The sequence below is a fragment of the Leuciscus leuciscus genome, assembly GCF_965113295.1.
Source record: "Leuciscus leuciscus genome assembly, chromosome: 13".
NCBI classification, from domain to species: domain Eukaryota; kingdom Metazoa; phylum Chordata; class Actinopteri; order Cypriniformes; family Leuciscidae; genus Leuciscus; species Leuciscus leuciscus.
In genome coordinates, this window is record NC_138737.1 from 16,637,291 (window position 1) to 16,650,264 (window position 12,974).

Below are 12,974 nucleotides of genomic sequence, written 5' to 3' on the forward strand. Positions count from 1 at the left end.
TTTTTGTTTGTAGTGATGCAGTAACAAGATTTGATTACAAAACCTTTAATATCTGATATAGGAGTTTGCAATTGTTATACTTAACTGAAATATACACAGTATTGTCATTATAATTGTTAACGTTATTGTTAATTACGTCACCGATGTGTGTCTATGTGTATACAAGTGCATTTTTGTACTGTGTTTTCACATGGGAAAATCTCCCAGCTGTGGAGGCTTTGAGAGTCTGCTGTGTATTGATGGAACATTTGGGGCGTTCCTCTATGTGTGTGTATGTGTGTGTTTCTGTGTGTTCAGAGGTAACGATCATCTAGAGGAAATCCTCAATCAGACGCCAGAAAAAGTGCTCTGAACAAGCTCACTGACAGAAACATAGGCCTTTACAAGCACACACACACACACACACACACACACACACACACACACACACACACACACACACACACACACACACACACACACACACACACACACACACACACACACACACACACACACACAGCTGTGGCTGATAACAACCTCAGGGAGCTGCTGCCGACCGCACAAAACACACACACACCCACACAGATACACGAATAGTCAAACTAAATAATAAACCAATATTTCCATGACTACAAACACATTACTACCTGCAAACAGATATAACTATTTACAGCTTTTTGCAGTTTATTTTTTATTAATTCTTATTTAATTACGTCAGTCTCCTTTCTTGCCATTCGTGTACAATATGATACACACTAGTACACTCATGTTGAATAATAATTCGTTACATTGATATAACGCTTTTCTCTGCGCTCAAAGCGCTTTACATGTTCAATAGTTGAACATCTCCGGTGGCCAGATTTTAAATTCCATAAAAAGTCACAAAGAGGATCTTGTAAAACAGGCCTGTACCAAACTTCTAAAGCTGACCATAATTTGTAATTAGGCCTATAAGGCAATATTGTACATCATTTTAGAAAATCTCAAAAAGACGGGGTGTTTTCAGTGCTGATGTGGTGAGACGTGTGATGTGGTGAGATCATTTTAGATACACTACAAAACAAGTTACTGATAACAAAAACATGAAAAGCAACAGCAAAATAAAACAATGAATATTTTAAAAAGCAACCTCATGATAACTGAGTACTGTGGACATAGTGCACTATTGTAGTTAAGAGATTTGTGTAAATCGGCCAAAGTTTAGGAAGAACTAACAGACTGGAAATAATGACTGCAGCTTTGCTTTGTCCAGCATCATTGGACTACAATGGGCTTTGACGTTGTGTGCATGTTCCGAAACACCGAAAGACAGAGGTGATGTGCAAACGTAACTATTTTTTGAGGTGGCCATTTTGTATCACATTATATCATGTATGATTTTTTGGAAAAAAGTAACCCCACCCCTAAACTGTCAGTGGGTGTCAGGAGATCATACGAAAATGTACAAATGAGATCGAAAAAACAACAACATTTATTAGCCACCAATTCCAAGTGTGATCTGCAGGTTGGAGTAATAGGTGTGAAGAAAGGTTGGAGCGTGCCGAAAGTTAGGGGCGTGGAGAAAGGCCTTTATCATTGGTTGCGAAAGCTTTCAGGGTGTGCGCTATACATATTTAGGTATAGGGTTAGGGGTAGTCTCAGACTCAGACGTCACGACCACGGACCGCTGACTGAACGTCTGATGCATATGGCACACTTAACTGGAAACACTTCAGGATTTTTGAAGTCGTCATCTGATTGGTTGAATTCTACAGGATGTCCGGGAGACCCGTGTGTCGTGTTCATTAACGATCCACCTGGAAACAAAGATCACACCCCCTCATGAAAGAAGAACGTCGTCATGTTTACAACTGTGACAATGGGATCATCTAAACGCTGTATTTTCAAAAGTGTGTCTTTAAAATACGTCCAAGAGTTTTACACACCGGTCAGTTATTGCTTGGACATTGGCCTTACATGTTAACACCCCTAAACATAAAGTAGGAGAGAGGCCGCACTATGCATATATAAACACCCCTAAACATGACATGGAACAAAACAAACTGTGATTGGTTGCTTTACATGTCAGTCAGACGGCCTCTGGGCGGTCTTTGGCCAATGATAGCTGCTAATTCGCCAAATGTAAAACAGTTGAATTTCCCAGAGAGTTGCATACTTTGACAAAGAGATGAAGTCTGTTGAGCAACAATGCAATTACCCTCTGTAGCTCGATTAAATATATTACAGTCACTTCCTGGCCCTATTCAAAGATACGCCGTGCTTCCGAATGTGCCTACTTCCATATGTGAATAACTGTATGTGCATGAAAAGAGTCTGAAAAGAGCATGTCCAAATTCATAGTAGGCTATTCGTAAAAAAAAAAAAGTTTGGGGTCAAATGAGAATGATCATATGTGACCCTGGACCACAAAACCAGTCACATGGGTAATTTTTTTTCAATTGAGATTTATACATCACCTGAATGCTGACTAAACAAGCTTTCCATTGATGTATGGTTTGTTATAGGCAATATTTGGTCGGAATACAACTTTTTGAAAATCAAAGGTGCAAAAAAATCAAAACATTGAGAAAATCGCCTTTAAATTTCTACATTTATGTTCGCGATTGTGCTGCATTCGCTCACCAAAATAAATGTTTATATATTTACGGTAGGAAATGTAATAAATATCTTTGTGGAACATGATCTTTACTTAATATCCTAATGATTTTTTGGCATAAAAGAAAAATCGATAATTTTGACCCACACAATGTATTGTTGGCTATTGCCACAAATATACCCGTGCTACTTGTGACTGGTTTTGTGATCAAGGGTCACATATTTGGGGGTCTGTGGTCTGTAGTATGCAGTTTTGGATGCAGCATATGCACTGCAGTTGTCATGTAATTTTAGAACTACTGTAAAATTCGTGAAAGAATGGTAACTATAGCCAAGAATAAACTGTAAATTCACACAAAATTGTACAAGCAGATGCTATATAACCAAACAGATGACCAGAACTTTGGGTTAGAGAAGACACAATTCATATATAATGTGCAGAAATCTTTGTATAGATGGTAAAATGAAGCCAAGAATCTCCTCCTTTTTCACTTCCCCCTGCTGTCCTCTCATTCATTGTGTCCGTCTTGAGGTAGCTCAGGCATTGTTTAATCCAGATGGCGTAATCACAACCCTCTCTCGCTGTCTTCCTCTTCCCTTTCATACAGCCTCCTATTAATATCCTGATCCTTCACTATCCTGTCAGCAAGAAAAGGAGATGGCGAGAGGGAGAGAAGGAGAGAGGAAAAGGAGAAAAGTATAGGGGATCCCCAACATGAAGAACAACAGGATGGAGGAGAAAGCATGTCGTACGGTCAGTTACGGGCAGAAGGGTCTCTGCGTCCAGAGAGAGGAGAGGGCTGAGTTCCGGACTGAGGAAAAGCAAGTCCACCGTCACTCTTTCACAGACAACTTATTTACTGCAGGGGAAGAGCAGCTTTACAGCTCTGTGATTCAGCCATTTGTGGCTGCAAATGGGACTCAAAGGAAAACAAAGACTTCAAAAGAGCAGGACAGAGTGAGTGAAAGAGAGAAACAGGAGAAGATAGTGGTGAAAAACTTTGGTGAAATATGTAACTTCCACCACAGGAGCAGGTGTCTCTCTAATGTCAGTCTGCATGAGCAAAAATGAAATTAGCTACATTAAGAATGTGTTTATTAAATAATACTTCCGTTAGTTCAACATAATGATGACTGTAACGTTCCATTACAAGTGCAGACTCTGCAAAGTGCACCACTGACTAAACCCAATTTAAAGTTGTTTTTTTTCCAGTCACCTACTATGACGCTGTGAAAATATGCGAATTTTTTCCATTTCTTTATGTGCGCAGCAGTTTCTAAACTGTCAGTATTTCCATTATACCATCACATTATATTTAACAGAATTAGACTTGACAAACATGTCAAATCTGCCATGGTGTGATCAATTCAGTTCTCACTAGTGAAAACATATTTATGAATCTTATGAATGAAATTTCCCTGTGTTTAATAGCCTTTTTATATGATTATTTTTGACCAATTGTTGTTGATTTGAACAACAACTTTCAGGGGCTGACCGTGATAATGCTAAAAATATATAATGGGTTCAAGACATCATGACAGAGAAGGTATAGCCTACTGTTTTTCTATACATCTTTATTATAAGTAAATGAAAGTATAAAAGTGTTTTAGTACAGAAAATTAGGCATTATGAACTTAACAGAAAGATATGGATAGATACTTAAGTCAGTGATGAAATGGTCAAATTTGCATAGCATGAAAGTCAATGATTGAGTTTTAAACTGATAGAAATGTTTAGTTCAAGTCAATTATCTTTTTATTTTATATTGTGTTTAACGTAAAACCTTTTTTTTTTTTGGTCATCGTGTCAGAGTAGCACTAGAGGGCAGAATTGAGACATCGACAAGATTTTTTTTTTTTTTTTTTTTTTTCTGTTCAAGCAGATTCTCCGAGTCGTTTCCGACTTATGACATATTATTTCTGTTTGTAGATGGAGTGTTAAGAAACAGCTGTTTCCCCATCATCACTGATGGCTACATTTTACCCACGGTAAAGAACTAAGAATGGGAAATCAAAATATTTTAGGTAAGTCAAAATCAGACATTATTTCAGAATATTTTGCTTTAGCTCATGAAGCTTTTTTACTCCCCATTTTGAAACATAACTTCTTTAAAATAACTAATAATACAATATACCATATTATTTAGGAATAATATTCCACTGAAATGTATTTGTGTGGTGATTTTAAGTGCTTCGTGGATGCTTATTTACGTTGAAATCAAGATGCCTGACTTAGAGCCACACAGAAGGGAAGAGATTTTCACTTTATAGTCTTGTTCTCTTTTCTGTTAAGGAAATGGGGTTGAGGTTTATGAGTTAAGTAAAAAAAAAACAAAAAAAAACAAACATTTGTTCCTGTTATTAAAGTGCCTAGTTTTACAAAATAATAGGGTCTTCGGAGTTGGCCGAAAGGCTGTCATCCTTTCTTGCCCTGGATTGCATAGCTTTGTAAGAAAAAATCCTTCTTTGCTAGACCTGATCAATTTTGGTATATAATCATCTCAATATTAAATAGTAGAATTAAAAAAGTAGCATAAAAAAGTTTATTTTAACTAATAGTCTAATTTTCTACCAATAGCCTATACTTGGAAAAAAAAGCAACTAGCTAACAACAACTTGCTTTGTGCTTTTTTCAAATGAACATTGCTTTACATGTCAGTAATTTGCTAACTAACATGAACTAACCATGAGCAATACATTTGTTACTGTATTTATTCATCTTTGTTAATGTTAGTTAATACAAATACAGCTGTTCATTGTTTGTTCATGTTACTTCACAGTGAAAATTAAACTTTTGTCCTTTTGCACGTTCTCTCTCTCTCAGTTAAAGGGATAGTTCACCCAAAAATGAAAATTACCCCTTGATTTAACACCCTCAAGCCTTCCTAGGTGTATATGATTTTTTTTCTTTCAGATTAATACAATCGGAGTTATATATATAAAAAAAATCTCCTGGCTCTTCCGAGCTTTATAATGGCAGTAAATGAAGCCCAAAAAAGTGCATCCATCCATGATAAAAGTAATCCATCTGGCTCCATGGGGTTAATAAAGGCCTTCTGAAGCGAAGCGAAGCGAAGCGATGTGTTTGTGTAAGAAAAATATTCTTATTCCAAATCAACTTACTAGCTTCCGGCAGACGGCCTACGCAAGTCGAAAAATGAACACTTGACGCCATGTATGACGTAGGATGTAGGAGTAGCGTAAGCTTGGACGCCTTTCACGGTTCAAACAAACAGGGCTGGGCAACAAACTCAAGCTCCTCCGACATTTCTCTTTAAAAATTCTTATTCGAATTCTTATTCTTACACAACTTCTTATTCGTGACCGTTTTATTGTTTTGCTCTATCCTCTGCGCTTCCGCATTCGTCAGTGTGTCATGCGTCAGGTTAAGGGTTACTTTTTCGCAGTAAATCGATGCATACGGCCTTCTGACGGAATGGGATATTTTTTACACAAAACACTTCAGAAGGCCTTTATTTTTGAAAGAAGTGTCTTATGCTCAGAAGCAAAAACAATTAGAAATCTTACCATCCCCAATCTTTTGAATGGTAGTATATATCTGGAAGTCACATTTTAAGATATAAAGCCACATTTGTAAGAAATGAATTATTAAAATAAGGTATCATTTCTTTGTTACATACAAAAATTATAAAGCCAGGTCTATTTTGTGGAACAAGCAAGTCTGAAGTTTTTTAACATTTAACTGTGTTAAACAAATTTAATTTCACCATTGTCAAAAAATTGAGCTTTTGTAACCCCACTCCTTTTCAGCACTGCACTCGTTGTGTTCTGTCTTTCGGTTTGTATTTCCAAAGCATGAAGATAAGATCATTACGGATTTATGAATGAACCACTTGTTTTAAAATCTTCCCAGTATACTGACTATTGTTATGACATCCGCTTCATACATTACAATGCTCATGATATCTTTCATTAACTCTACAATAAGTAAATCCACTTTACCAATTACACTTCAACAGCAAAACCATATAAATATACAGAGCTACCGCAAAAACGGAAGTTCTAACATAAAATTCTAAAGATGGCTATTAGGAAATATCTAAGCTCTGCATAGCGTAATAGTAAGTCGTTTTATAAGTTCAAACAAGGACCCCAGTACTACCAAAATGGAACTTTTTTTTGCTGATGTGAATTGGAAATATCTTGAGAAATACTCACATCTAGTTTGACGTTATGTATTGGTCCCTGTTTGCAGCATTGCTGTTGTTTGCAATGGCAGCATTGCACTGTGGGATATCAGAAAGCATGGACCTCATTAAGGGAAACTGTAACGATGTCATCAGACTACCTTGTGAAGCTACTAACCGAACAACAACGTACCGTTATGTCATATGGTACAAAATAGAGGTGAGTAACCTTGATGGCTTAATTTGCTTGGCATTATTAAAATGCTTGTGTAGTTTGTCAGTTTGTTTTATTTCTACCAATGATTTTTTTAAGTCAAAAAGAATGGTTAGCCAGCAAACAGAGCATTTCCTTTGATGAGAAGGAACTCTGCACATATCATCTGACAAGTGAAACATTTTGACCTGGTTGGTCTGTCCAACCAACCAACCAACCAGAAAACACCACACCACAACAAAATCCCCTAACACAGCTGTGTCTTTCTTTATAGAGTACGGCTAATCCTATCATCAAGAGAAAAAATGGAGAGGATACAATCTTTACTAACTTCACATCTGTTTCTCTGAGAGAGAAAGAGGCCTTGGAGTTTCATAACGTGCAGCCTTCAGACTCGGGAGAATATAAATGCTACCTGGCTGCAGAGGTTGGGGGTCGAAATGATGAATCTCTTATTAGACTGAATATCTCAGGTAATTTAGAACCCCATTCAATCTAGTTAGTTTTCTAATCTATTTGACTTTACTATTGATATTCTTTATGTTGGTGTCACCAAAACCAAATCTCTTCTTATTCAATTTGTAATTGCATGCGAGATCTCAGAAAGCTAAGCATTAATAAATGTTTCTCTTCATTTTCAGAATGTTTGCATGTGAGCACAGTTTATCCCTCCACCATGATCCCTGATTACTCTTGTCCTGCTGTAGATGATATAACTGTTAACTGGGCTGTGCTCGGCCTTTCTCTCTTCAGCATGGCCAAAATCATCCTTTGTATTGTAACTGTGGGGGTGAGTATAATAGCAGCTCAAATCGGTGAAACAAACTACCTTTATTTCACATTCCCCGCAATGATTTCCAGGAAACGTACAAACAGCACTGCGCAACACATGCAAACAACTCTGGAATTAAATCAATGCTTGGCCACGTGATAATATCAGAGACTTTTTTAACTTGAGGTTTGGATCATTAAGTTGTTGTTGTTGTTTTTTTTGTTGAAGAAATTAATACTTTTATTCAGAAAGGACAAATTAAAAAAGATTTCTATTTCAAACAAATGCTGTTCTTTTGAACTATCTATTCATCACAGAATTAGCACAGTTTCTAGCAAAACATTAACCACCAGGATCATGTGACACTGAAGACTGGAGTAATGATGCTGAAAAGCTTTGTTTTTAAAATAGAAAACTTTTTTTATTGAAATATTTCACAATATTTCTGTTTTTATAGTAGTTTAATCTAATAAATGCAGCCTTGTTGAGCATGGGAGACTTCTTTCAAAAATATTTTAAAACTCTTACCACCCCTAATCTTTTGAACAGTAGTGTATAGCCTACAAGGAAGTCACATTTTGAGATATATAGCCACACTTTATAAAGCTCAGAGACCTGCAGTGAATATTTTTTATTATACATTTTTTTTGCACTTTTTTTTTTGTTGCACTTCTTCAGAAACTGTTACACAACAGGAAACAGAGATGGTGAGGCCTATAAGTCAGCTCCCCTCGCTTCAAACGTATCCCACTCGCTTACATACACCCACCCCATCACAGGAAATAATGGGTTTTTTCTTTCTTTCTGCAGAACCCTGTGATGGTGTTATAGCAATAAGATAACATTGTAGACTGTGTATGCACTTCAGATTTTCAATTCTTTTACCACCTGATTGATTTAGCAAACAATGACAAACCTTTTGATTTCAGAGATTGTTGAAATGACATAAACCACATGGCTGTTTGCTAAGTGTAGGATATGTGGGAGAGTGTTTTCTGAAGCCTGTCTGATGTAAAATTTCCTTTCACAGGTGTGTGATCAAGTCATATTTAGCACAGCAAGAAGAAAACAGGAAGTAAGGGGAAGCAAGACTGGAACAAGGTCAAGCTGGAAAGACTGAGATTTCCCCACGAAAAAGAAGTTTATTCAAGTGTTCTATTAGTATCCTTCTTTTAAACTAAAAATAAGAAAGTACACTTTCAGTCTACATTTTATATACTCTCAAAAATATACTTTATGTACTTCTCAGAAATATACTTCAAATTACACTTAAATGTACTTGACTTATACTGAGAAAAAAGTCCAAGTATGTTTTGCCTGTACTTCTGTATCTTTTGATCGAGATATACTTAAATGTATAATTAAGTATTCAAAGTATACTTGGCTTGTAGTTGTGTTAACACTTTTGATCGAGTAGCCTATTAAATATACTTTTTTTTTCATAGTTTTCCATATACAGTCTTATGAAACTTACATTGTTTGAAAATATTGATCAGAATGTTTATATAAAACAGATATGTTTCTAATTCTGCGTATTTGAATTTTTGTGTAGGCTAGTCCACTGGTAGTGTATAGAAATGTACTTTAATTCTACTTTTCCCCACCATTGACTGAATTTTCCAGCTATCCATGTTTTCACTGTTATACGGTAGGGGGCGCTATGACACTATCTTCTAGTACAGAATCTCCGGATCAAAACACAGGAGAAGAAGAAGCTGAAACAAGTGATAGAAGATTGCTCACTCTAATGGAAAATAACGTGATCATCAAAACATTAAACAGCGTGTAAATCAAAACGGCTTAATACCAAATGAAATGAAGCGTAACCCATGAAGAGAAAAGACTGAAGCTTTAGGGGTGTTGGATTCGACCTACTCCATTTGTGTTTTGATCATCGTTCTGAATCTGATCAAGGCGTAGTCTTTGACAAAATTTAGATTTTCTCATCTTTTTTGTTTAAAATGTTGACTTTCTTTATAAAACTTACCGACATTCAAGTGTTGATAAAAAAGGATGCATGAAGCTAATAAAATGTTTTTAAAATTAAAGTTGTGTTAAAGGTATTTTTCAAGTAGGCCTATAAAAAATAATATCTACATTTGAACATAGTAGTATACTGCAAGTGCAAAAATAGCATATAAATAGTAAACTATAAGTAGGCTACAATGTTATGTTCATTTAAAGAAAACTAAACTAAAACTTAAACTAAACTAGTAGTTTACTGAGAGTAGGCTACACTACAGTGTAATTTCATTTTATAAAAATACAGAGATGCATTACAAATGAGAAACCTAGTTGTTTACTACTGTTACACATATAGTACACTTAAACGTTTACTTTTATATACTAAAAGTGGGCAAATTTAGTCCCAAGCAGTATTGAAATAGTACACTTACAAGTTTACTACAAGTACACATTGATATTAGTATATTTACTACATAAAGTATACTTAAAAATATACTTTACTATATATAAACATTACTTAAGTACACTTCATAAAATTAACTTGAAGTAGCCTATACTTCTTTTTCGTAAGGGTTCACAAAAAAGCTGATGGGGTCTATTTAGTTTTACGCATCTGCATTTACGCAAGCCTGTCAACAATTACAAGGTTGTTGGCTCAAGGTTGGGTTGATGGTGTTTGTTTCTTCTCTGTGTGGTTTTGCTATTCTTCATTATTTTTTATAGATGGATTATTCCTAGGGGAGGAGGGACGGCCAAAATGCACACTGTTGCATTTTGTTTGTTTTTGTATTTGTACATCCTCTGTAAATATTTTACTGTCAGTAGCAAAATTATGTGCTTTATGGATCGCAAGAGTGAATATGTCTTCTTATATATGAATCAATTATAAATATTAAATGGATAAATAAATTGGCAATAGGCTAAATATGTATTTGTATAGATATTCATATAGCCATCGTGTTATGGACAGATTCATATTTATGTTGGCTTATAGTTTGAATTCAGTTCAGTTCATTTCTCAGTATTATGAGGATCATCCGTAGCTAAATTGCTGAGAACATTTTTCAGTTCAGTTCTAATCTAATTCTGATACTTTCACTGGAATTCTTTTTCAAGGTTTTGTAACCAGTTTTGTGGTTTCACAATTATACCATTGTAGTGAAAAGTAGAAGTGATACTGAGACACAGAGAGAAATGAAAATGAAAGAAAGAAACACAACTAGCCTAAATATCAGGAGTCCAGGTTTTGGTTATTTAAAAAAAAAAAAAAAAAAAAAAAATTGTCACATATTTACCCCTTTTTTCTTTACATCCTGTATGTAGACCCATTTGTGTGTGTGTGTGTGTGTGTGTGTGTGTGTGTGTGCGCGTGTGTGTGTGTGTGTGTGTGTTTTACTGATACAATTATGCATATGCATACCCTAATACTACCAAAGGAGGTGTTCATTCACAATATGTAGCCTACCGGACAACACTTTACAAATATAACTGTTAACTGTATTAAATTGCGCAAACAATAAAATTAGTAAATGCTAAAATGAACGTTTGTGTTTGTTGTTGTTGTTATTCGAATCGACCAATAAGATCGCACATCGTCATTTCCGGGTTTATGAAATAGCACCATTTCAGTTCTGCTGCAGAAAGGAGAAATCTTATAGAAACATAATCATGCTGCACATCTACTTTTTAATGTGTAAGTAGAAAATGCATTTATTCTTACACGCACACCGTCATGTATTGCATGATTGCAAGAAAGAGAAACACGTAAAAAGAACAAGTAAATACTAAAGTGAAAGTAACCTAGTGTAGGCTATGTTTACATGAACAAAGTTTCCGCTTCTCCAAAACAAAAACAAAAAAGCTACAGAATGATCTCGATTGAGTGTGTTTTCATACAAGTGCAGCCTCTAATAAATACATTAAATGATGTTATAATTTCTGTCCTTCAGTCCATCTGGTTTACTTCTCAATGTCGATTGAGGAGCAACGCTGGATTAAAATACCATGCAATGCTACCATTGAACAAGGTGTAAAGTACAGGAGAATCACCTGGTACAAGGTTTGTGTCTGACTGTCTTTCCCCCCCCCCCCCCAAAAAAACTGTTAACAGTAACTGCAACCTGCAATTCAACCTGTCAACAATAATATTCGCTCAGATAGGCTACATTTACTTTGGATACACATTAGGAGGAATGTTTCCTGGAGCAGTCTGTTATTAAAGCAAGCTTATTTTACAGGTTGAAGAGGGTTCTGATGTGCTAGCTGGACTTGTTTCGAAGGATCTGTTAAAAAACATTACAACACTCTTTAAGTTTGCACATCATTCCTATGAGGTGAGGGAGGACAACTCTCTCCTGGTCCCTGGTACTGCTGAAGAAGACTGTGGTGTTTACAGATGCACCTTGTGGCCTCCACTGGGTCATTACATTCAGGAAGGAAATACAGAGTATTATGCAGCAGGTGAGTAGGGGAGTGGAAGTTATTTTGATTAAAGATTACAAGGGCACACAAACTATATAAAAAAATTGTGATGTGCATGCACTGTGAAAAAAAAGTTGCTGCCTTAAATTTTTTATAACAATCAACTTAGTCATTTCAAGTTAAATTACATTAAGTTGAATCTTGTTTAACATAATAAAAAAGCTGAAAATTACTTAACTTATTTTGATGAGTTAAAGCAATGTTAAAACATATGTTGTCATTACTTATTGATCATATAATTTTTTACAGTGTGGATAAATCATTTATAAATAGCATATTGCTATATTCCATAAAAAGGAATGGTTAATTTTGAGTTCATGGTGACATAAAGAGACTGCCTGAAATCTTAAAGGGATAGTTCACCCAAAAATGATAATTCTGTAATAATTTACTCACCCTCAAGTTGTTCCAAACCTGTATGAGTTTCTTTCTTCTGCTGAACACAAAAGAAGATATTTTGAAGAATGTTGGTAACCAGACAGTTGATGGGCCCCATTGACTTAGATAGTTTAAAAAAATAAAAATAATTTTCATTTGGAAGTTAATGGCTACCGTCAACACATTCTTCAAAATATCTTCTTGTGTTTTTGGTGAAGTATTATAGGAGAAGTAGGACTACCATGATATATTTGTTTCATTTCCACAGTTCATCTTAAATGATAGCCTATAAGTGATGTGAAACTTTTGTGTGTGTTTTTTTTTTGTGCTTAGATTGCATAAAGCCTCAAGTGCAAGCGGTAAGCAGCAAGAAGGACACACAGTCTTCCAATCATCAATTCATCATAGTCGGATGTGTGCTGAGTCTGATGGCTTGTGC

General features: G+C 35.5%; 1 protein-coding gene and 1 long non-coding RNA gene across 3 annotated transcripts; one reads left to right on the top strand and one right to left on the bottom strand.

Moving 5' to 3' along the window:
* Positions 1–1,435: 1,435 nt before the first annotated feature.
* Positions 1,436–6,859, bottom strand: LOC309512694. Its single transcript, XR_014211144.1, has 2 exons — positions 6,757–6,859; positions 1,436–1,778 (listed from the first exon to the last, which is right to left on the bottom strand). It is a non-coding gene; the product is annotated as an uncharacterized lncRNA (long non-coding RNA).
* On the top strand, positions 3,453–9,759 carry LOC309512685 (uncharacterized protein). 2 transcript variants are annotated; one of them, XM_082188400.1, is made up of 6 exons: positions 3,453–3,535; positions 4,508–4,602; positions 6,794–6,945; positions 7,214–7,412; positions 7,581–7,729; positions 8,742–9,759. In XM_082188400.1, the coding sequence occupies exons 2-6, from the start codon at positions 4,581–4,583 to the stop codon at positions 8,829–8,831; spliced, it is 612 nt and encodes a 203-aa protein (XP_082044526.1). In that variant the 5' UTR covers positions 3,453–3,535; positions 4,508–4,580; the 3' UTR covers positions 8,832–9,759. The 2 variants fall into 2 exon arrangements, with proteins under 2 accessions (XP_082044526.1, XP_082044525.1); XM_082188399.1 differs by lacking the exon at positions 3,453–3,535 and having other exon boundaries at positions 4,452–4,602.
* Positions 9,760–12,974: the final 3,215 nt, after the last annotated feature.

Coding starts and splice junctions, on each gene's coding strand:
- LOC309512685 (XM_082188400.1), top strand. CDS start 4,581: ATGGGAAATCAAAATATTTTAG. Junction 6,946..7,213: donor TCATATGGTACAAAATAGAG/GTGAGTAACCTT, acceptor CTTTCTTTATAG/AGTACGGCTAATCCTATCAT. Junction 7,730..8,741: donor TTTGTATTGTAACTGTGGGG/GTGAGTATAATA, acceptor TTCCTTTCACAG/GTGTGTGATCAAGTCATATT.